This window comes from Pteropus vampyrus, unplaced genomic scaffold, assembly GCF_000151845.1.
Source record: "Pteropus vampyrus isolate Shadow unplaced genomic scaffold, Pvam_2.0 Scaffold583, whole genome shotgun sequence".
NCBI lineage: Eukaryota > Metazoa > Chordata > Mammalia > Chiroptera > Pteropodidae > Pteropus > Pteropus vampyrus.
Window position 1 is genome coordinate 446,464 of NW_011889364.1, and position 24,932 is coordinate 471,395.

The 24,932-nt window shown below is 39.9% G+C and overlaps 2 protein-coding genes and 1 pseudogene across 2 annotated transcripts in view; 1 reads left to right on the forward strand and 2 right to left on the reverse strand.

Moving 5' to 3' along the window:
• The window catches only part of CLEC17A (C-type lectin domain containing 17A), a 12,036-nt gene extending 8,307 nt beyond the window's left edge, over positions 1-3,729 (forward strand). Inside the window, 2 exon segments of the mRNA XM_023525615.1 lie at positions 1,125-1,234; positions 3,167-3,729. Coding sequence (XP_023381383.1) covers positions 1,125-1,234; positions 3,167-3,299 — 243 coding nt within the window. The 3' untranslated portion in view covers positions 3,300-3,729.
• Positions 3,730-6,199: 2,470 nt separating this feature from the next.
• LOC105308518 lies at positions 6,200-6,604 on the reverse strand (annotated as a pseudogene).
• Positions 6,605-12,297: 5,693 nt separating this feature from the next.
• Positions 12,298-24,932, reverse strand: part of ADGRE3 (adhesion G protein-coupled receptor E3) — a 47,641-nt gene continuing 35,006 nt past the window's right edge. Inside the window, exons 10-16 of the mRNA XM_023525641.1 lie at positions 22,738-22,935; positions 22,218-22,453; positions 21,681-21,747; positions 21,382-21,473; positions 19,474-19,642; positions 15,460-15,555; positions 12,298-12,403 (exon numbers count right to left, since the gene is read on the reverse strand). Coding sequence (XP_023381409.1) covers positions 12,395-12,403; positions 15,460-15,555; positions 19,474-19,642; positions 21,382-21,473; positions 21,681-21,747; positions 22,218-22,453; positions 22,738-22,935 — 867 coding nt within the window. The 3' untranslated portion in view covers positions 12,298-12,394. The remainder of the gene's footprint in view (positions 12,404-15,459; positions 15,556-19,473; positions 19,643-21,381; positions 21,474-21,680; positions 21,748-22,217; positions 22,454-22,737; positions 22,936-24,932) is intronic.

Genomic DNA, 24,932 nt, shown 5'->3' on the forward strand with positions numbered 1-24,932 from the left:
TCCCACCACCAGTGCATAAGGTTTCTCTTTCCTCCACATCTTCGCCAACACTTGTTTTTTGATGTATCGATGATGGCCATTCTGACACATGTGAGATGGTTTCTCATTGTGGTTTTAATTTGCATTTCTCTGATGATTAATGATATTGAGCATCTTTTCATATGTCTATTGGCCAACTGAATGTCTTCTTTGGAGAAATGCTTATTCAGGTCCTCTGCCCATTTTTTAAATTGGATTTTTTTTTTTTTGGTGTTGAGTTGTATGAGTTCTTTATAAGTTTTGTATATTAACCCCCTGTCAAATGTATCGTTGGCAAATGTCTTCTCCCAAAAATGTCTTTTCGTTTTGTTGATGGTTTTCTTTGCTGTGCAAAACTGTTTTAGTTTGATGTAGTCCCATTTGTTTATTTTTTCTTCAGTTTACCTGGCCCAAGAAGATACATCAGAAAAAATACTACTAAGAGCAATGTCAGAGAGTTTACTGTCTGTTTTCTTCTAGGAGTTTTATGATTTCGGGTATTACAGTTAAGTCTTTAATCAATTTTGAGTTTATTCTTGTATATAATGTAAGAAGGTGGTCCAGATTCATTTTTTTTTTTGCATATATCTGTCCAGTTCTCCCAACACTATTTATTGAAGAGACTGTCTTTACCCCATTGCATGTTCTTTCCTCCTTCGCCTTTGATTAAATAACCATATAGTCATGGGTTTATTAAGACATCAGTTATTATTATTAAAATGTTTCTTAAATGTTATAATGTTAAATGCGAAGATGTCACAGTATTTACTGCATGCCGGACACTGTTTTGAGCGCTTTATATAGATATTAACTCATTAATCCTCTCAATCCTATGAGGAGGTAGCTACTATTATCATCCCATTTTACAAATGAGGAAACTGAGGTGCAGAGAGGTTCACAGGTCATGCAAGAAAGTAACATGATTATTCCTACTGTACATGCTCAAGTGAGAAGGTGTTGATGCTGCTCTGGACACCATGGGGACTGAGATGGGTACTGGGGATGGCATTCACAAGCCTTAAATGTGTGGGTCAGAGCAGAGAGAAGACCTTCATCCTGAGGGTTGTGTAGAAGAATTGATGGCTGAATGGAGTTTATACTTGCAGAACTTTGTGTCCAAGGCTCACCGCTCTCCACGGGTGCACTGGCTGGGGCTGAGTGACAGGGACCACGAAGGGGAATGGAAATGGCTGGATGGGTCACCCATCACTTTGAGGCAAGTATCCTGGGTTCTTGAGTTCTCTGCTCATTGTGGGTCCTTGTGCAGTCCAAGCCAGTTGATTCTCTAGAATCCCAGCCTGGGCAGGATAAGGGAGGCGCAGGGTGCTTTTTCTGTCATAGGGCTTCTGGTCCCTGTACCTCTTTAATTTTCCTTCATTGCAAAAATCAAAACCTTTTAGCACAACTGCTCAAATATATCAAGTCCATAGGCTAATAGTTGGGGGAAAAAAGAAAGATAGAGTGGCCACAGGACAAGAGGAAGATTTTAATTTGCTGAAAGGATGAGCATTATCTCAATTTTTTTTGCACTCTACATATATTAACCTACTTATTTAGTTGTAATAATTCTGTAAGGAAAGTACCATTTTCACCTCCATTTTAAAGATGAGGAAACTGAGGCACAGAAAGATTAAGCAAGCTGCCCAAAGTTAGACAGTTAGCAGGTGGCAGTACCAATTAACCTGGCTCCAAAGTCTATATTCTTAGCCATTATACTTTACTTTCTCAAAGAGCATATGTATTCATGTGTTAAATAAATATTAACAAATTGTCTCCCATACTGGTTATACCAATTTATTCTCTTACCATCTTGACTGTAGTTTTTTGGTGCACATGTTCATCAACCTTTTGGAATTTTGTTTGTTTAACTGTAGGTGAAAAATGGAATCCCAATGTAGTATTAATTTGCATTTCTCTTATAATGACTGAGGTTGGGTATTTTTTCGTATGTTTAATAGCTATATGTATTAACTTTTATGCGAATTATCCATTCGTATCTTTTGTGTATTTTTTATAATGTGATTTTGGTCTTTTTCTTAATGATTTCTAGGAGTTCTTTATATATTAGAGATATTAGTGTTTTGTCTGAGGAATCTCATTTTTTATTAAAGATCCTTGGAAGGAGGCATAGCTCTGTAAATACAGATGGCATGATATGGCATGGCACTGTGAGTGCCCAGCTCAGATCCCTTCATGGGACTGGTGCAGCCATTCCCCAGCAGGGGACATTGGCTCCTAAAGGGTCACAGTTATGCTTTCTCCAGAGAGTTGTCCTCAGCTGAATGGAACTGCTCACCCAGGAGGTTACCCTATTCTCACTGGGGTCAGCCTATAGCTAATGACTGGCTAAGAGGAGTCTGGACACCTTATCTCAAGTTGGGATAACTGTGATGCTATTTACTCTCCAGAGCTCTCTGTGCGATCAGACTGAGGCTAGACTCAACTGAATCCACAACGTTGTTCACCTTCATCCCCTGCCCCATCCTGCTTCTCTCACTAACTCTCCCAAGAGCACCTTTAATAAATCCCATGCACCTGAATTGCCAAATCAAGATCTGCTTTAAGGGAACATGACCTAAGGCATTACAATACCTGGAAGGTCGGGAGAATTAGGGGTGTAAAGGAAGTATTATTTGGAAGAGGAGGCAGAAATTGACTAGATACAGGAAACTGATTAAGGAGGACAGAGATTATGGGGCTGACTTAGGACAAGCTAGTTGGGGTGAAGGGGGTGAAGCATCTTCAGGTAATTCTGAGAGGCTGAAGAAGTGAATCCTGAACCATGAAGATCTTCCCCCCAATATTCTTTTTTAAAAAATAATAGACTTTGCTTTTTTAATTTTACAGAATAATTGAGCTGAAGGTACAGAGTTTCCCACACAGTTTCCTCTGTTATTCACATCTTGCATTTGTGGGATGCATTCGTTATAATCGATGAACCAATATAGAGACATTATTATTACCTAAAGTCCATACTTTACCTTAGGGTTCCCTCCAAGCTTTGTACATCCTATGGGTTTTCAGAAATGCATGCTATCATGCATCCACCATTACAGTATTATGTAGCATAGTAGTTTCATTGCCCTGGAAAAATCCCCTGTGCTTCACCTATTCACCCCTCCCCATACCCACTTTTTCTTCTATCCAGCTTCTGGGATCCAGAGGAGCCCAATAACAATTATGATGAGGACTGTGCCAGCATGAACAAGGGTGGCTCCTGGAATGATCTGTCTTGCAACAAAGCTACATATTGGATTTGTGAGCGGAAATGTTCCTGTTGAACCCCAAGGATAAGGTTGGATGGAGATCTATATCCAATTGCCCCTTGGATCTCAGAGATGAGAACCTCTTGCCCTTCCATTGAAGGCTCCGCCTCTCCATGAACTGACTTGGATGCACCCAAGATGTAAGAAGCAGCCTGGATGTAGCAAGTTCTCTGGGGTGTAGGTCAGACCATCTCTAGGATGAGGACTTGAGATCTTGTTCAGTTGGATGGTGTCTTAGTCTGTTTAGGCTGCTATAACAGAATATCACAGACTAGGTGTCTTATGAACAGCAGAAATGTATTTCTCAAAGTTCTGGAAGCCGGGGAAGTCCAAGATCAAGGTGCAGGAAAATTCAATGTTTGGGGAAGGCCCACCTCCTGGTTCATGGGCACTGTCTTTTTGCAGTGTCCTCACATGGTAGAAGGGACAAGGGAGGTCTCTGGGGTCCCTTTTATAAAGAAAGGCCCTAATCCCATTTATTGGGGCTCCACCTTCACGACCTAGTCACCTCCCAAAGTCCCTGCCTCTGAATGCCATCACCCTGGGGGTTAGGTTTCAACATACGAATTTTGGGCCACATGCACATTCAGTCTACAGCTCATGGTGAGCTGGATGTACACCAGGTCTTAGAGATGATCTCCCAGTTCTGGGGCTATGATCACCAGGTCCTTGATCATGGCTCTTCGGAGGTGATGCTAGCCTGGGGGGCTTTGGGTCTGGCATTGATTGAGCCAGAGCTGAAAATACTCTGGGTTCTCTGGACCATCATGCACTAGGGCTGGGCTCCCTTACTGCCCACCGACTGTGGACCAGATACTGCAAAGCGGGTAGAGCAAGATTATTATTGACAAGCAACTTTCTCAATGTCCCAGGTGAGATTTAAGCAAGCTAGGTGGTAGATCAGACCACTGCCAAGATTTGGCCCATGGAACTTCTAGAAAGGTAGACCAACTGAAAGGCAAGACTCCCCCACCCAGGTCATATAACTTGGTCAGATTCTTAAGACAGCAATGGAAATATCTACCCAACTGAGCTGTTGGTGGTTTGTAAAGATCTTTGATGAAGTATTTCACTTTACTGCCAAGTGAATCTCCTTGGACTATTAGCTCTTGCAATGTTATAGCTTCTCAAAATGCCATTTCATTGTGTGGTCCTTGCCCACTGTGTTGGTTTGCTGGGGCTGCCATAATAAAGTAGCAAGATTAGCTTAAACAACAGAAATGTATGTCTCACAGTTCCGGAGGCTGGAAGTTCAAAATCAAGGTGTTGCCATGGTTGGTTTCTGGTGAGACCTTTCCTGGCTTGTAGATGGCTGTTATCTTTCTGTGTCCTCACATGGTCTTCCCTCTGTGTGTGTCTGTGTCCTAATCACCTCTTCTTATAAGGACACCAGTCATAATGGAATAGGCCCACCCTAATGACTTCATTTTACCTTAATCACCTCTTTAAAGACCCTATCTCCAAATACAGTCATATTCTGAAGTACTGAGGTTAGGACCTCAACACATTAATTTTTTGGGGGAACACAATTGAGCCTGTAACAGGAGAGATGCCCCCTCATGGTCATTGTGACAACCAAAAACATACCCTAGATAGCTGGTACTACCCCTAGTTCGGCATACTCAATATGGCAATTCCTTCGGACAATCCCTAAATTGTATCCAAGGGTGAGTAGACATTCTCCAAATCAATTTGTTTGTTTGTTTGTTTATTTTCAAATCAATTTATTGATCAATGAATAACCATGATTAATAGCAGAATTATTCCTGTTTTGACAGAGCAGGTGATTAGGGAAAGGAAGCTCTGAGCAATGAGGGGGCATTGGCGAAGGTTGGTGTTCACGTCACTTCCTGTTCCTTCTATCCTTGTCTCCTGCCACCTACACACCTGCTCCTAACTCACCAGCACCAACGCTAGCCCCCATATACAGTCCATAGACTGCAGAGCGGGCGAGCGTCTTGTTCCAAGTCTTCCACCCACGGGACCATTGGTTCAAGCAACTGTTTATCTGGGGTCAGGGGAAGTTCCCATATCTCAGAAGAGGAAATTTCAGTTTCCCCCAGTATGTGGGTTGAGAAATGGGGAAGCAGGTGTATGTGGTCATGTCTCTGAGTCACGCTAGAGGGTGAATGGTGAAGCTGGCCCAAACCTATCCCTCTTTCGCATCTCTCAAGATTGTCTAGTTTCAAGTAGAGAGATAAACCTGAGGTCCCCTTTACCACTTTGGGTCCATGGGAGCAGAGGTCGAACATTCTTGGTGGGTAAAAATAACAAAGTCCATGGTTTTTCAAGGATGCATTGTGTGCTAGATAGATGCAGGAGCTCTTATTTAATCTCCACGATGACTCTGTGAGGTTGCAATAATGACTAACCCCATTTTATAGCTGGGAAAACTGAGGTCCAGAGAGGTGTCATGGTTTGTTCACTGTCATTTAGTGGATAAGTAGCAGAGCTGGTATTTGGACTCAGTCTGTTCCTCTGATGGTTGATATCTTTTTGTAGCACCTTCTGCCTTTGAGGGACTGTCTATAAACTTGAATTATTTCTGAGGACCCTGACTTTGTAGCTCTCATTTCAGCTGGCAATTATGGGAAAGGAACAGTGTGGTTTGGTGGAAGAAACATCTTGGGCTAAGATAAGAGACCAGGTGTCGAATTCTGGGTCTGCTAATAATATGTGTGGCTTTCCTGGAGCTATCACCATAATGCAGGCGAGAGATGATTGAGGACAAGAGAGCTAACTGTGAAAGTAGGAAGATGTATGGAAGATGTATGGATCTATTTTTTTTAGGGGGAGCGGTTTGAACCTTTAATGAGAAAAAAAATATTGAGCTCAAGAACACTATGTATGACATGTTACTGGGTTAAGAGTTGGGGATACACATGATAAAACTAATGAACAATATATGAACAAAACTACACACAGTCACAGAAAGAAAAACTGGTGCCTGGTCTTATTCCCTTCTCATTCTGCAACATGTTGGGGATCCTGTGCCTGATAGGGAACACATGCCCAGGCTCTGGGCACTGCAGGGTGCCCTCCAACACAGCCACCTCCAGCAATATATGGTGAATTTTCCTCAGAAATGTCTCATTTTGCTTATACCCTTGAATCAGCCCTTCAGGAACCTCGGTCGGATGCACAGTATCGGCCGCTTCTGGAAGCATTGCTCTTTCCATTTTGGGTATCCTACGCGCTGAAATCCAGGTTGAACTTCACAGGGCTGATGTAGACCTCGGTGGCTTGGAGGCTCAGGGAGAAGCCACGGGGCTCCACCCTTCTCACATGTGAGCTCAGAGGTTGTGGATAAGCAGTTTCATGTCTCTACAATCTGGATCTATTTATTTTGAAGATTCAGCTAATGGGGTTTGTTTCCCCCAGTATGTGGGTTGAGAAATGGGGAAGCAGGTGTATGTGGTCATGTCTCTGAGCTGAATCTTCAAAATAAAGATTTGTTTGATTGAGATGTGGGGTGTGTGAGAAACAGAAGAGTAAAGAATGACCCCCAGGTTTTCAGCTTAAGCAATAGGAAAGATGGAGTTATTGTCACCTAGAGATGGGGAAGGAAAAAAAATACTTACAAACAACACCTTGAAATTTAGGTGGTTCATGAACACTCTGGTCAAAATTCTTAGAACTTCTCTTGGGTCAAGGATGAAATCTTGTGTGTAGCAGATGCAGTCATGTCCTGTTTATATCCTTGATCCTCACATTTCGGTGACTCCTAATGTCAGCAGCTGCCAGAGTCTACCTGGTCTGGCACATGGCAGGTGAGAAGTGCCAGGGGGAAAATGCTTTCTGAAACAGCCTTTATGGAAGCCTGGACTTGGTAAATACACACCCCAGCTCCCTCACCCCTCAGGTGAGAAGAGTCTGAGATGTGTGTCCCATGAGATAGCCCCAGAGATCCCTGCTGAGATTAAGCTCCCATTGCCTACAGCAGTAGCCTGCTCCATAATTTATCTTTGAACACATCTTGTACTGACCGCCTTTCCCTCCCTAACTCACCCTGCTGGTGTTTTCTGGGATTACTTCCAAAATAAACTTCTTGCACTCATGTCCTTGTCTCAGAGTTTGCTATTGGTGGAACCCAAACTAAGACACTACAGGACAAGAGAAGATGAGCTTATGACATGGTTCTGGTTTGCTCGGGAGGGAGGAGTTCCTGGGATGTGGGACTTTCAGTGCCAAGGCTAGGAAAGTCTGGGAAAACTGTGATGAGCTGACCACCCTTCCAGGAAAACAGTGTGGAATCAGGGAAGTCAAGAGAAGAGAAAGCCTCAAGGAGAAGGGATGATGCAGACATAGATCAGACCATCACATTGCACATCTTAAATATATGCAATTTTTATATGCTTTACCTCAATAAAGCTAGACAAAACCAAAAATACTTGGTTATAAAAAAAGAAAAAGGGAACAACAGAGTTAAATGTGACCGACCCAAAGAGACTGAGAAGCAGCCAGTGGACTTAGCACTGAGGAAACATTTGAGACATTGAGTGATTATTGAGCAAGTTGGAGGCAGAAGTCAGACTGCAGTGGATTGAGCAGTGAGGGGATGGGAGGAAGTCAGGACAGCAGAGTGTAAACAACTTTTTTAGAATTTTGTCTGTGAAGAGAAAGAGAGAGAATGCTTATTGCAGCAGTAAGAATTTTTTGGTTCTGAACATGTTTCCTTCTCTACTCTTACAAAATCTCCTATTATTCACATATTAGATCTCCTGGGGCTCCCAGACTGATTTTTTTTTTCTTCACGATTTTCATCTTTTGGCATTTTGTATTATGCTCTAAGATATTCCTTTCACGGGCTCTTCTAATTTGGCTAATTTGACTTGACAGCAATCATTCTCTTCTTTAATTCATCCAGCAACATAACTTTTCTTATTTATTTATTTATTCATTCATTCATTCATTCATTCATTTATTTATTTAAGTTCCATAGATCTTTTCACTGTTGTACTTGAATTTCCTTACATTCTTTTTTCATTATTCTTGTTGAAATTTTTGTTTGTCTACTAGATCAGACCATCACATTGCACATCTTAAATATATGCAATTTTTATATGCTTTACCTCAATAAAGCTAGACAAAACCAAAAATACTTGGTTATAAAAAAAGAAAAAGGGAACAACAGAGTTAAATGTGACCGACCCAAAGAGACTGAGAAGCAGCCAGTGGACTTAGCACTGAGGAAACATTTGAGACATTGAGTGATTATTGAGCAAGTTGGAGGCAGAAGTCAGACTGCAGTGGATTGAGCAGTGAGGGGATGGGAGGAAGTCAGGACAGCAGAGTGTAAACAACTTTTTTAGAATTTTGTCTGTGAAGAGAAAGAGAGAGAATGCTTATTGCAGCAGTAAGAATTTTTTGGTTCTGAACATGTTTCCTTCTCTACTCTTACAAAATCTCCTATTATTCACATATTAGATCTCCTGGGGCTCCCAGACTGATTTTTTTTTTCTTCACGATTTTCATCTTTTGGCATTTTGCATTATGCTCTGAGATATTCCTTTCACGGGCTCTTCTAATTTGGCTAATTTGACTTGACAGCAATCATTCTCTTCTTTAATTCATCCAGCAACATTCCTCTTCTTACTTATTTATATATTTATTTATTTATTTATTTATTTATTTATTTATTTATTTATTCATGTATTTATTTATTTATGTAATTTAGTTCCATAGATCTTTTCACTGTTGTACTTGAATTTCCTTACATTCTTTTTTCATTATTCTTGTTGAAATTTTTGTTTGTCTACTAGATCAGACCATCACATTGCACATCTTAAATATATGCAATTTTTATATGCTTTACCTCAATAAAGCTAGACAAAACCAAAAATACTTGGTTATAAAAAAAGAAAAAGGGAACAACAGAGTTAAATGTGACCGACCCAAAGAGACTGAGAAGCAGCCAGTGGACTTAGCACTGAGGAAACATTTGAGACATTGAGTGATTATTGAGCAAGTTGGAGGCAGAAGTCAGACTGCAGTGGATTGAGCAGTGAGGGGATGGGAGGAAGTCAGGACAGCAGAGTGTAAACAACTTTTTTAGAATTTTGTCTGTGAAGAGAAAGAGAGAGAATGCTTATTGCAGCAGTAAGAATTTTTTGGTTCTGAACATGTTTCCTTCTCTACTCTTACAAAATCTCCTATTATTCACATATTAGATCTCCTTGGGCTCCCAGACTGATTTTTTTTTCTTCATGATTTTCATCTTTTGGCATTTTGTATTATGCTCTAAGATCTTCCTTTCATGGGCTCTTCTAATTTGGCTAATTTGACTTGACAGCAATCATTCTCTTCTTTAATTCATCCAGCAACATTTCTTTTCTTACTTATTTATATATTTATTTATTTATTTATTTATTTATTTATTCATGTATTTATTTATTTATTTATGTAATTTAGTTCCATAGATCTTTTCACTGTTGTACTTGAATTTCCTTACATTCTTTTTTCGTTATTCTTGTTTGAAATTTTTGTTTGTCTACTCTAGAAGCATTATTTTGCTGGGTGCCCTTTATGTTGGACCATCTATTCTCTTTTTAGGGGCCTTTAGGGCCTCTCATGGGTGTCATTTTCCTTTGGGGCTCAAATCTGGGGGTTGAAAATTTTAAGAAGGGGCAGTTTCCTCTCCACCCCAGAGTGTCCAGGTGTACACTAGGCAGGGTGCAGAGGGGACTCTCTGCTTCCCAATTCCCTTGCTTCTTCCTAGACTCAGGAACAGGGTTCCTCTTGAAGTTCTTGGGGGGCCAGAGGAATCAGACACACATTGATGGGAGTGATGCTGACCTTATCCCAGGAGGTCCATGGACCCCTGGGCCAGATTCTTCCTAGGATGGACTGTGTCTGATCTTCAGAGCCTTCTTCAGCTTATCTTGGGACTCTCCACCTAGTGTGCAGGGGAGAACTTTAAACCCCAGGTTTACCATTCATTTATCATGGGTCCCAGCAGACTTTTGGTTCAAGGAGCAGATATATTAGGGTATGGAGTGGAGGGGAATTGAGTTATGTACAGGTAGCCATTTTCCTGGAATCTTCTATTTCTCTTTCTTTAGCATAGGAGAAAGCAAACTGTAGGTTGGGGAGGGGTGTCAAATCCCACCTGCAGCCTTTTTTTGTATGTCCAGTGAGTTTTTGTATTTCTAAAGGGACATACACATATTCCTTTACCCATATGCCATATATGTCATGTGTGTATCTATGAATTTATATCTATCTATCTATCTATCTATCTATCTATCTATCTATCTATCTATCATCTCTATCACTATATATGGCCCTCAAAACCTAAAATATTTATTATCTGGCCCTTTATAGAAAAAGTTTGCAGACCCAGCTTTAGCATATTTAAATGACACTGGAGAAGAGCCAGGAGAGAGAATGGAGAGAGGCTGAAGACTCTGGAGAGACAGGAGATAATCAGTGGAGAAAGATCTGCTAAAGAGACAGGAGCGGACAAGATTCAAAGCACAGAGGGAGGTTTAAAGGTTAGCTTTACACAAGAGGAGGGACCCTTCTGCTGTTGTGGAAGAATGGAGAGGGAGACAATGGGCATTGATGAGGGAAGAAAGCAAGGATGGGTGTGGATGTAGGCATATTTGTAAGGGATGCCAGAAAATTGAGGGACTTTCCATTAGTTGGTGTTTAAAGTGATAAGAATTGAGGAAGTGAAAACAAGAACTCCCCATTGAGAAACTTGACTAGGAACAGGAAGAATAAGTTTCAGGTAGTGTGGAGGGTCTTATTTAGATCAGAAAGCATATATTTGTAATGGCTCCAAGCTGAGAGATTCTGGGATCTTACTGCTTTGATGGAGGAGTGGAGGACAAACATTGTCCACAAAGAAAGCTGCTTTGGGCTGTAAGTAACATTACCTGACCCAAAGTGGCTTAACAAATAGAGTTTATTTGTCTTACATAGGAAAAAGTACAAGGGTTGGTTCAGCAAATCATATCATAAAAATATCATAAAAGCCCAGGTTATCTCCATCTTTCCACTCTTTCATCCTTAGTATTACAATGACATTTTCTCTCCAAGCATCATATTATTTATTACATGATAATAGCCCAAAATAGGAAGTCATGGGTAGGCTCTACTTAAATTTGTGTTTGTTTTTATCAAGGAAAAGACATATTTTTCAAGCAGGTTTCTTATATCTCATTAGCCAAAATTGGCCCAAATGCCTATCTTAAACCAATGTCTAGCAACTAAGTATAAGACCACTATGGTTGTTATAGAGTGTTTCTCAGCCTCAGCACTAATAACATTTGGAGATGAATAATTCTTTGCTCTGTATGTGTTGTCTGCCCTGTGCATTGCCGGGTGTTTAGCAGCATTCCTGGCCTTTACCACTTAGATGTCAGTACCATCTCTCCTTGCCCAAGTCATGACAACCAAAAATGTTCTCCAGACATTGACAAATGTCCCTGTGGGGGGAATCACCCCCAGCTGAGTAGCACTAGGTTTAGACCAATCTCAATTGACCCCCTGGATTCAGGCACATTACTGTCCCAAATCAGAAAACAATCAAGGTACTGTTAATAAGGAACATGTGATAGTGGCGATGGCTGCTGAGTAGACAATGAACAGTGCCTGCCATTTTTAGGTCAGTCCTGGATTTGAGTTTAGGCAGGTAGGTGTGGAATCAGAATGAGAAGGCAAAGGTGTTGAAAGTGTGGGAGAGAATCATATGACATTGCTGATCATGAGATCTAGCCCGGATAAAATAGGAGGTAAAACTGTAGGTTTCAGGGAATGGACGAGTTTAAAGAGCAAATTCAGGATGATTGAGAGAAAGAACTCGAGGAAAGGTTTTGAAAGGGACCACCTCATTTATAAAAAGTAGTTGCAACTGTCATGATTTGGATAATCAGGGGCAAGCATTAATTGAACATGCCATAGTGAAGAGAAATCCAATTCAAGACACATTTATTGAGAGCCCATTATACAGAAGAAACATTTTAAGAAGTAAAGGTTAAACATCTCCAAGAATGATATGTGTTATGATTCTCCTTGTCCTCAGCTTAATTCTTCATGATGTCAACCAGATCCATGGGTATAATTTTCCACGTGGAGCTGAATGTTCTAATTTTAATATTTTCTCTTCACTTGTCCTGGAAAGACATCCCCACCCTGCCCCACCCCCAAAAAAGATGCTTAGATTAAAGGTAGACATAAAGATAAAACAAACAACAAAACAGAGAGAATGACGAGCAGGAGTGGGTTAAAGCCAGAGAGCTCCTTCCAGCAGGCAAGGAAGGCACGATCTCATAACATTTTGGAATCCTAGGACAGGTGTGGCCATTTTTAGCTTATAATGGGAGACACAAAAAATCAAGGAAGAATTTTTCTTTGAAAAATTTCTGGACATAGTATCTCACTTGAGAATTTCAGCCTCCTGGATCTTGGTTTTTGTCTATGAAAAAGGCTATATTCTAGGCTCCCTGAAGGTAGGGACTGTGTTGGCTTTTTGTATGTCCATTTCCTACCATAGTGTCTGATACATTGTAGAACTCAACTAATATTCTCTGTGCTCTCTACAAGTTACAACTTGGTTTAGAAGCCCTAAACTCCATAGGGGAACCAATACCTCCTGTGGCAGCCCATGAGGCTATGAGTTCCTGGCTCAGTTATGTGAGTCATTGTATGCAAGAAGTCCAAAGCCATGCCTTCCCTCCTAATATTTATGGTTTCTTCACAGAACTCTCTATCCAGTCAAGCATGATTTTCCCCATAGACAATACTGCCTGGTTACACAACTGACCTTCCAATATTATTAAGTTTATAGGGGACAAAGCTAGAAAGTTAACTCAAGGCCACATTTGTCCATAGAAAGGGTATTGTTAGCTTTTTACTCATACTCTGTGCTTAGAAAAATAAAAGCTCAAGAGGTGTTTTTAAATTAAAGAAAATATATTTCTTAAAGGGTGCTAATGTGTTTTATATATATTAAAAGTATAAAAAATAAATATAATATATGCAAAATGTAATATGTACATTCCTTTTTTAAAGATACACTCATTCAATTTCCACAAAGTTAAGCAATAATAATAGTAATAATAATAATAATAATGTTTTCTTGTTCATTGTGAGAAACCAGTAGCTGCAGTGCTGGCAGCTTTGGGAATTATTTTGGATTATCTGAGAAACTTTTCAAAGGTCACAGCCAATGGTTAGCACCTACTACAATTTTACTCTTATCGAGAATAATTAAGCCTAGTATTCTTAAAGTTTTTTTCTAATCACTTAACATATCCAAGACTTTTTTTCCCCCTGGTCATGTTTTCTTCTTGGACATTTTGGAAAAATTTTAAATGAAATTCCTTTACCTCTCTCTAATAGGGGACAGATGTTTCTTCAGTGATCTTAATATTTCCACTGTTAGAGAAAAATCACATATCATCTCAATAAATGTAGAAGATAATGTATCAAAAATTTCTCAACTTTGTTTAGCTTAAAAATAACATTCTAAGGCTTTTTGGCTAGCAAATGTGGTGAGTATGCACATGGGCAGCATAAAACTAAATGAGATTGGGAGAATTTTTATGTATTTTGAACTTTGAGCCTATTTTGCTCATATAGTGAATAGCTTCTTTTAAGAAAGTCCTCTTATTTCTCATAAGAATAAGGGACAACTATGAAGAGGAGTTTCAGATAGTGCTAGAAGCTCATTCTTTGGTGCATTTAGCTTGAGTTAGCTCAAAAGAAGAAAGACAAATACCAACAACCAAGTTCCAGAGAAGTTCCCTTTCTAACAGGACCATTTCCTTTCCCAGGAAGGTCCTATTATTTCATGCATTCCTCCCCTATAATTATGTAGAGCAACTAGGGTGGAGTCCCTCTTCTTGATTCCTTTCTATGGTATCCACCAACTCCATTGGGCTCACATCGACCTTTCTATGAAATAGTGGGATTTCAGATGATGACCTCTCTGCTATGTCTATGATTGTAAGTCTCTTCCCAAAAGAGTCTATTCTAGATGGTAGTGGTGCTGGTGGCATGTTTTACCCATACTTCTTTGAATGACCAGAATATATACCAAGTCAGTTTAAGCACTATTAGTAAGCTGGATCACTAGTGAGCTGAGAATGCGGACTGCCAAGCAGGTAATCAGGAAAAGAGGTCTTCCCTTTACCTTCGAGGATGGGGAGCCCATATCAAGACAAGGAGAGCTCATACAACTTAACATCAAAAAACCAAACAATCCAATTGAAAAATGGGCAGAGGACCTGAATAGACATTTCTCCAAAGAGGACATACATGGCCAATAGACATATAAAAAAATGCTCAATGTCACTAATCATCATAGAAATACAAATTTCTATGTTTCAGAATGGCTATCATCAATAAATCAACAAACAAGTGTTAGTGAGGATGTGGAAAAAAGGGAACCCTCGTGCACTGATGGTGGGATTGCAAATTGGTGCAGCTACTATGGGAAACAGTACGGAGGGTCCTCAAAAAATTAAAAATAGAACTACCTTATGACCCAGCAATTCCATTTCTGGTTATTTATCTGAATAAATCTAAAACACTAATTTGAGAAGATATATGCACCTTAAATTCACTGCAGTGCTATTTGCAATAGCAAGATACAGAAACAACCTGTGTGCGCATCAATAGATAACTAGATAAAGAAGAAGGGTACATATATACAACGGAACATTACTTCGCCATAAAAGGAATGAAATCTTGCCATCTGCAATGACATGGATGGACATAGAGGGTATTAGGCTAAGTGAAATAAGTCAGACAGAGAAAGACAAATACCATATGATTTTACTTATATGTAGAATGTAAAGAACAAAATAGACAAATAAAACAGAAACAGACTCATAGATACAGAGAACAAACTGGTGATTGCCAGATGGGAGGGGAGTTGGGGGCTGGGTAAAAAAGGAAAGGTATTAAGAAGTACAAATTTGTAGTTATAGTCATGGGAATGTGAAGTACAGTATAGGGAATATAGTCAATAATATTATAATAACTATGTATAGTGCCAGGTGTGTATTAGATATATTGGGGGATCACTTCGTAAATTATACAAACATCTAACCACTATGCTGTACACCTGAAACCAATATAAAATAATATTGAATGTCAACTATAATTGAAAAAAGACAAAGAGAAGAAGTTTGGGTGTCAAGGGGTTAAATATTAGTCTTCTTACCTCACTGGATTTTGAGTACGGGCCAAACCTGCTGGAAAGTGTATAAGACTCAGACTCAGATTTAGGTTTCATGATGTCTCCAAACCACTTTCGGACCTGGAACATCAAAGAAAATAAACAGATGGTTTTGTTAACATTGGAGAAGAGAAAAGCCTGAGTTGGGAAGAGGATAGTGACATTATGAAAAAAACTTTTCCTATAAAATGTGGTCTTATATACAATGGAATGTTATTCAGCCTTAAAAAAGTAATTGCAAAATAGTCATGGAGATGTAGAGTATAGCATGGGAAATATAGTCAGTAGTATAATAATTATGTATGGTGTCAGATGGGTACTGGATTTATTGGGGTTATCACTTCATAAGTTATATGAAAGTCTAATCACTGTGTTGTACACATGAAACCAATATAATATTATATATCAACTATAATTGAAAAAATAAAAATATAAAAATTAAAAAAAATGGAAAGCACAAGAAAACAAGGAATGAAATTCTGACCCATGCTACAATGTAGATGAAATCTTGAAGACATTATGCTGAGTGAAATAAGCCAGTCACAAAAGGACAAATTTAGTATGATTTCACATATATAAGATCCTTCTAATAGTTAAATAAATTAAGACAGAAAGTAGAAGAGTGGTTACCAGGGCTTGGCAGGGGAGAATGAGGTGTTATTGTTTAGTGGGTACAGGGTTTCAATTTCAAACGATGAAAAAGTTCTAGACGTGAGTGGTGGTGATGGTTGTACGACAATGTGAATGTACTTAATGCCAGTGAGCTGTACATTTAAGCACAGTTAAATGGTACATTTCATGTTATGTATATTTTCCCATAATTATTTTTTTCATATTACAGAATATGTCTTTGTTGTAGAAAACTTATAAAATATGCACGTAATTCCTCAATCTATGAAAAATAACTGATGTTTTGGTGGTATCCTTCCATGTGTCTTGGCCTGGGATCCCCCAGAAGCAGACCCTGAGAGAGTTCAAGCATAAAGAGTTTATTTGAGGGGTGATCCCAGGAAACACCAGTAGATCAGTGGGAAAGTGAGATAGGGAAGGGAAGGCAGCCACTAAAAAGTGTATAATCCTTTCCACTGTGTTTCTGCTGTGGAAAACTGGGGCTCGGTACCATTGGGGAGCTCTGGGAGATAGCATAGCATACACCTCAGAGTCATTCCACCTCAAGGTCAAGGGATCTGGGCCATTTATCTACCATATCCCATCAGTCATTGGTTGATGGCTGCTGTTAAGGGCCGTTACTCTCTGTAACTACCAGCTTGTCCTGTGCATGGACCAGGCATGTCCTGTGGGCAGTAAAAAAGCACAGAGTCACAGGTGTTTGCAATAAGCAACACTGGGCATATAGAGATGAATGCTAAAGAGATATGAAGGGGCCATCAACAGTATCTGCTACACCAAGGTTTTCAGCCTTGGCACTATAGACATCTTGGGTTGGATCATCCTTTGTGGTGAGCCTGTCCCATCCACTGTAGGATATTTAACATCCCCGGCCTCTACCCACTAGACGCCAGTAACACCTCTCCTTGCTCCCAGTCATGACAATCAAAAATGTCCCTAGACTAAATATGCCTGCTGGGAGGATCTTTTGAGAACCACTGTACGTTGCCATATACACCCATACCCACCCATAGACAAATATATAGCAAAAACAAACAATAAATGTTTATATACATTATGTAAACAAAATGGAACCCTTCTGGAGCAATGTTTTTAACTTGCTTTTTCACTAATATATTTTGAATATCCTCCCAGTCCTAAAATATTCTTGTGTCTGGACAAAAAATAACATTTGAATGTTCCAAGCCTATGCTCATCTTTTGCTCTCTGGGGAGTATCTGATCTGTCAGCTTAGTTCCTTCCTTTTCCTCACCCACCAAGGATATGTTCTTCCTTTCTTAGTTTTGTTCTTTGGGCACCTGGATGCAGAGTAAATAAAAAAAAAAAGGGGGAAGGGAAGAAGGTAGGCAGGGAGGGAGAGAAAGAAGGATGAAGGGAAAGGGGGAGAGAGAGAGACAATGGGGGGAGGAGGAAGAGGAGCAGGAGAATATACTACTACTAGGAAAGAAAGTGCATCTGTCAGGACATGTTTTGCTGCAGTAACAAACAATCTCAAAATCTTAGTGGCTGAACTCAGAAAAGGGATACCATGAAATATGTGTCTTCTTCATGGTATTTGAGAAGTATAAATTAAGATCTTGAGTGATTTTGTGTTTCTTCTGGTTGCTAGACTATGTTTATTTGGCCATCGTACCTCCTGACCTGGACCGTGTGGATGCCAGCTTCACTTGAGTTTCTGCCTTTTGTGGCATTAAATTTCATAATTGCATAGTATCCTGTTCTATAGATGTAGTATAATTTAACTAAATCTAGGTAGAAATATGTCAACATAGTTTGCTAGTATACATTAGGGTCTTATTGTGCCCAGGGTTCAATTCTAGAGATAGCATGCAGTCCAAATTATCCCTGAGTGCCTCTTAGTAAGACACCATCTTAGAGGCTTATCTCAATAAGCCCTAAGAGTCAGTGCTTCCTGAGCGTTGGACATACACCACTGTTTCCTTTGTTCAGCTGCAGACACATGAATTGGCTTGTATTTAGTAGCCATACTGAATATAAAATATATGTCTTGAAAAACTGGAAGCTAGCACTATGCGGTGCCTCAGGAACTGGGATGAACTGAGGGAAGAGTACAATAAGTCTTTTGCATTGTGCTCACTCAGGTGCATGCAGCCACTGAGAAGAGTTGCCTACAATTTTCTTTGACTATACATGTAAGTGACAGTGGCTTATATAGAGATAGTTGAATGGATGGATATAAGGATGGATGTGTGGATAGATGATGTGATAAAGCAAGTACAGTACAATGTTAATCTAGGTGATTGGTGTACCACAGGTCTTCAAATAATATTTTGTCCATTGTTTTGTTGTAATGTTGATGAGATGCTGTGAGAACTTACCTCTTGTTTATATCAATTAGCCTAATGTAAAATTGGTTTCATTCTCCATCAATTTGCTTAAAGTTGCCGACCTTATCAACATGTTGAGGACTTACTACATATGTGTTCACTGCAAAATTCTTTGAACATTTTTGTATGCTTGAAAATATTCACAGTAAAATGTTGAGAAAATTAGCTTATTATGTAATATTATTGTAGATACATAATATCATTGTGCTATTGATAATTATAATGGGTTGACAGACATTAAAACATGTTAGTATAGAGACTATACTACCACAGGGAATTGTGTGTTTAAGCAGTGGGGGAGATTGTATTATTGATCTCAATTATTCATTCTTCTATTGTAGTATTATATCTTGTCTTAGCCTCATGATAGGTGGAGGGGTCTTCTCTTTTGACTTCGGGCTTGGATATGTGACTTTGTTGTCCAATGGGATATCAGCAGAGGTGCTGCAAACAGAATTGCAAGGCTTGAAATGGCCTGGCCCAGTATGGCTTGCCTTCTTGTGATTTTGCCATTGTAATGAGAAGAATTTATGTTAGGGAATGTTGGGGAACTGCTTCCCTTTCTTCTAAGCCTCAGGATGAATCACAAAAAGCATACATGAATATGATCTGCATTCTAGAGCCAAGCCAATCCAAGCTGAGCCCAGCCAGGATCAGCTGAACTCCAACCAACCTGCAGACTCAAGAATGAGAAAAGTAAATATTCGTGTTTAAGCCACTGAGATTTTTGATATTGTTAGTTATACAGCAATAGCTGACTATTACAAATGGGAACTCTGAAAACTCTGAAAAAAAGTATATTTTCTTAATGTAATAATTATTTACTTTCTGAAAGCCATTAATGAATTGATGTATCTTACAATCAATAGCATCTCAATGTAGAGAAAATATAGGTGGTATTTACACACTGCTCACAAGCTCATATGAAAATTTAGAGAATATTGATTTAAATGTTTATTAAACTACATACCTGCAAATTTTTCTTAACTTTAAAACAGTAAAGAAAGGGGTCAATGTTTACCTGATGGCTGAAGAGGCAGTAGACTAGGAAAATAAAGAAGCCCTGAAGGCTATTGATGATAGTGAAGAGGTAAGCCATGATCCGGGCAGCTGGGCCCACTTGCAAGATGCCCAGACACCACGTGCAGCCCAGGATGAAGAGCTGAGCTGTCGCTTTGAGTGTCAGCATCCTGAGGGGAGTAAAATCAAAAATGTATAAAAGATAATAATGGGCTTGGACACCCCCATAGTGCAGTTGTTAATGGTGAGGATTCTGGAGTTAGACTGCCTCGGTTGAAATCCAAGGCATCACTGATTGACTGTCTGTATGACACTGGGCAAGTCACTTTGCCTTTCTGTAACTTGGGTCCCTCATCTTGTAATAGCCCTATTTCATAGTGCTGATGCAAAGATTAAATGAGACTACATAAGTAAAGTATCTGGGACTGTATGTAGAACAAAATCAGTACCATATATACATAAAGCATTTCCAAACTAGGTGCTCTTTATCTCTTTCTCTCTGTATATTTTTTATAGATGGGGGAGGTCATCTAATTTGTTATTTAAGCAGGGAGGCTTTTGAGATTAAAAGAGTGCTATTAATAATTACAATGGGTTATCAGATATAAATTGGGACTGTCTCAGGCAAACTGAGACTTAAGGACACTATACACACACACACACACACACACACACACACACACACACACACACATGTGTATATATATCCCTAATTTTAAACTATAATATTTTATGTCATAAAAGCTGGTTGAGGAAAAATTTGTGTAGTGTGATGTTATTGTATGTATGTCTGTGTGTTCTACAGAAATGCACAGAAAAAGGTCTAGAGAAAATCTCATATATATCATAGCATACTTATCCTAAAGTTAGTTAATTCTGGCTTTTTTGGGAAGTGGAAGTATCAGGAAAAGGGGGGCAGTTATCCATTTTTACTTCTCACTTTACGTATTTTGAAAAATTTTGAAAAAAATTTAACATGTTATTTTTGTGATTAAAAGGAAAACAAATTATGTGTTCCAATTGGAGCTGCAAAATAAAAAAATGTTCATAATCCCCAATTTTTTGAAATAGTATTCTACAAAATATATCTTAATCTAAATCCTTCCTGAACCCATTACACACAATTCTTAGATAGATGTTTAAGTTTGTTGTAATTAGCCTAATTGGTCTCTACAGGTTGGAGGAAACCCAGTTTTGTTAGGGGCATACTTCAGAAGTGCAACTTTTAGAGTTTCTGTAGAATTTAAGCTTTCAGTAACTGATGAATTAGCAAACCTAAGTCGGTTAGTTTTGATAAAAAGAGTACTCCTGTGTGCATCTTGTGTTGTGTGGCAGAAAGTACTGTTTTTTTTTTTTTTTCATTCTCTTCCTCTTCTTTTTAGGGTTAGATCCCTTCCCTCTTTGAGTTTTTTCAAGGACACCTGGCTACCCAGTTAGAGACTATATTTCACAGCCCTCCTTGCAGCTTGATGTCACCATTTGACTAAGACAATGGGATATGAGCTAATGTGGATATGAGCAACTCCGATGTTACCTCTTTCCCATGGATGGGAAACTGACAGAGAACATTCTAGGGGATGGTGGAGAAACAAAATAGAACCTGAGTCCCTGGATCACTTTGTGGAACAGACCTTCCCTACTAGCCCTGGACTGCTCACCTCTGGACTGTGACATGAGAGTAACATAAATTTCTATTTCACTCTTTTTTTTGGGAGATCTTTTTGTTTCATCAGCTTAGCCTCTACTTTAGCTAATACAGCTTCTATTAATTATGACACTGAGAGATAACAGTGGCCTTGCTAGTCTCTGAAGACTGATTGTAGGGTATGTGTGTGCGGTTATGTAGGAGGGACAAGAAGTGGGTGAGCAAAGGAAGAGGGGGCCAGAAATACTATTTGCTCCATCTTACCTTATATTCTGGATGGTTGACACTTCACTGTTGAGGGAGGAGAATTTCCTTTTCAAAATCCAAAAGACCAAGAGAAAAAATACTAAATTTACCTGCAGGAATGACACAGTTCAGGCAGAATGAAAGTTAAAATAATGTACTGTCTTTGTTATAAGTTGCAAACAACTTGGGATTGAATTGGTAGCAGGTAGAAAAATCAAACCACACAACAGAGAAAATGCATGCCCCTTGTACTATCTTGCACCCATTACTTCTGGTGCTTCTTCAATTAGGAACACTGGAGCCATATACTCACTTACACTAATAATGGCACAGACAGGGCCAAGGAAACTCCAGATAAATCCTTGTTTCAGGTGGAGCCAGCAGCTGGGAACAATGGGAAAAAGGAAACAAAGAAATATCAGAGAAAGCACATGAAACGAACATGAAGTGACACCTTTTCCTAACAGAGAAGTTTTCCAACATCTGAAGTTGTCAGTTGAGGACAATGAAGGCTTTGATTGTTTACTATCAAAGCACAGTCCTGTTGAATTTTCACACCAGCATCGTGAGGGCTGGACAATGGGGATAATTGTTATCTTCACTTTGCTAATGAGAGGACTGAGACTTGAAAACTCCAAAATATGGGAAGGATAAAGCTGGTACCTAACTATGAAACTCCTTCCTTCCAGAATCGTCCATGTTCTTACTGCCATCTTTCCCTGCTTCACTGGGAAAGGTTAGAGCTATTACACTCAAGGGAAAAGCAGATTGCATTTGCTGTGGATATCTCAATCACAATCATTAACACTGCCCCCCAAAACTGTCCATTGGCACAGAGTGAGAGCCAAGCTTACCGATCAGGCGTTCCATAAAGGTGAGGCCTGGATCCTGCGGAAATGGCCACGATCACAGCCGGGACTCCATAGCCGACTGGAAACATGAGCCACTTTATGAGTCTATTCGTGCTGGAGTAGTTGACCACTGTCAGGTTGCGTGCAGTGAGGAAAAGGTGCAGGCCCTCCAGCAGCATCCAAGTGAAGGAAGCCAGGTAGAGGTAGTGTAAGGCACCTGCGATGATGGCGCACAGCACCTGGGAGAGGAGTAAGAGTCACTAGGGAAGATTGTTAGGACGGAGAGTGGCCCTAGGACCTCTCTTTTACACTGGCACTGAGTTTAGTGCACCTGGCATTAGACCAAGGTCATCAAAAGTATAGGTGCTTAGTAATCAATGCCAGCATTGCCCACCTTGGCACCACCTCCTCCAACCTCCCCCAGAAACTAAGGCCATTTTATTAAGGTGTCCAATGCAGCATGGCTTCATGGATTCAGCATCCTCTGGGCAGGGAAAGGGGTCCTTTGGGACAGTGTCAGTACCTTGATCTCAGTTCTGTCGACGGCTGTGAGGAAGAGCAGGTGGGCCAGGAAGAGGCAGAGAGAGAGCTGCAGGTGGATTGAGGTGCTGGTGTTCTGGATGGCTTTGCACAGCAGGAAGGTGAGGGCTGCCAGGAAGAGGCACAGCAGAGAAAGGCTCAGTCCCACGTAGGTCATCACAGCCAGGATGGGATCCTCCTCCTGGGACCCAGCAAAGAGGAGATCAGTCACACTTTCCTACTCTGGGATTATGGTTTCCCCCTCTGGAATAGGGCATCCCAAACACAGGCATGAAGCTGGATGACGGAGAGTGTGAGAGGTGTCTGTCAGACTAAGTCTTTTCTTTTTAGCTTCATTGAGGTATACCTAATTTACAAAATATTGTACATATTGAGTGCATACATTTTGATGAGTTTGGAGATAGGCATATATCTGTGATACCAGCCCCACAATCAAGGTAAAAAACATAACCAGTACCTCCAAAAGACTTCTTGCAACCCCTCACTTTTTAAAATTTAAATGTGATAAGAACACAACATGAGATCTGCCGTTTTAATAAGTTATTGAGTGTACAACTCTTTGTTGTTAACTATATGCTCTTGTCGTATAGCAGAATTCAGGCTGAAACGAATGGGTACTCCAGACTCAGTCTTGCACCCAAAGAGACGCAGGAAGTCCTATGCAGCAGAGGCTATCAATGTCTTCAAACTTACCCGTACCTGCCCTTTGGCTGCTTTCTGTGAACCCCAGTGACCTTGCCTAATGGCATTTCCCCTGCCATGAAAGTATGCTTGCATATGCCAGAGCAAGTCACAAGTGCCAGGATGTTAGTGCCCCTGGAAGCTTCCTTTAAATAATAACAGTTGGCACCCAATGGAATTGAGCCCCAGGTGCCGATGGGGGTAACTTTCTCTTTAATGCATCCTTTCCTGGCTGCCTTCTCTTCCTCGTCTCACTTCCCTACTGTACTACTGATGTGTCCTGGCTCAGCTTCCAGAGGAGCTACTTGTTTTCAAATTCTTGTCTCAGGATTTGCTGAGACACCCTGTCTAATTCAGCTCTTGGAAACTCATTTCATTAAAGATTGGAGCCAGGGATCTGGTGAGCCACGCAGACTTAGCCAGACTCACTAACAGGAAGTGATAGTCACCATCCCTTAGAATTGTATGGAGATTTTCACTCTTTTCAACATTACTTTATAGAACTTTTTAATCTTTTGTTTTTTTTAACCTTAAAAATTATGAAATATAACACACATACAGAAAAAAGCATAAAAGTCAACATATCATATGATTAATAACTTTTAAATGAACACTCTAGTCATAAACTAGTCTGTGGACTCTATCCCAGAAGCTCTTCCCAATTGCAAACCATCTTCTCTCCGAGAAGTAGCTATGATCCTTTTATGATGAGCAATTTTTGCTTTTCTTTGTAGTTTTACCACCTATGTGTACAAAATCCTGATAATACAGTTTAGTTGTGTCGTTTTTCAACTTTATATAGATGGAACAATACTCTGCTCTACAGAGTCACTTGGAAACCGATGATAACAGAAGCCCCACCATCTTGTAGCCGCACCATCTGGAGTATGTTGCTTCCTCATCACCCTTTAAGGTCCCACATTGTCTACGCTTCATCCCAGAAAGGTAGCACTGCTTTTAATAGCCCTCAATAGAAAACAACCTAGATACCCATTAACTGTAGAATGGATAAGCACATTGTAGTATAGTCATGCAATGGAATATTCTACATCACTGAATATAAATGAACTAAGGCTATGCCCCACTTGTTGAATTTCATAAATATAATGATGAATGAAAGAAGTATTTTATGTTTTTAACCTATTTTGGCTGCCTTATGTAATAGGAGAGGTCAGAGATTTCCACCAAATATTGTTCTAGGGGTACTGCTTCCATCTCTGAGAAGAGGGGAGGGATGCAGGACTTCCTGTGTGCTGTCTCCCAGCCTATATCATCAGTAAGTCCCCCAACCCCACCTCTAGGATACATGTCCAGTCTGACCTTCTCCTACCACCTCTACTGCTGTCATCTGGGCCATTATATCTCTGTGAGTCCACTCTTGACCACTGTCCATTTTTGACCTGAGAGACAGAGGGATCTTCTAATGACATAAATATGCCTCATCCCTGGTAGATATATTCCATTGCCTTCCCATTGCAATTTGAATGAAATCCAAAT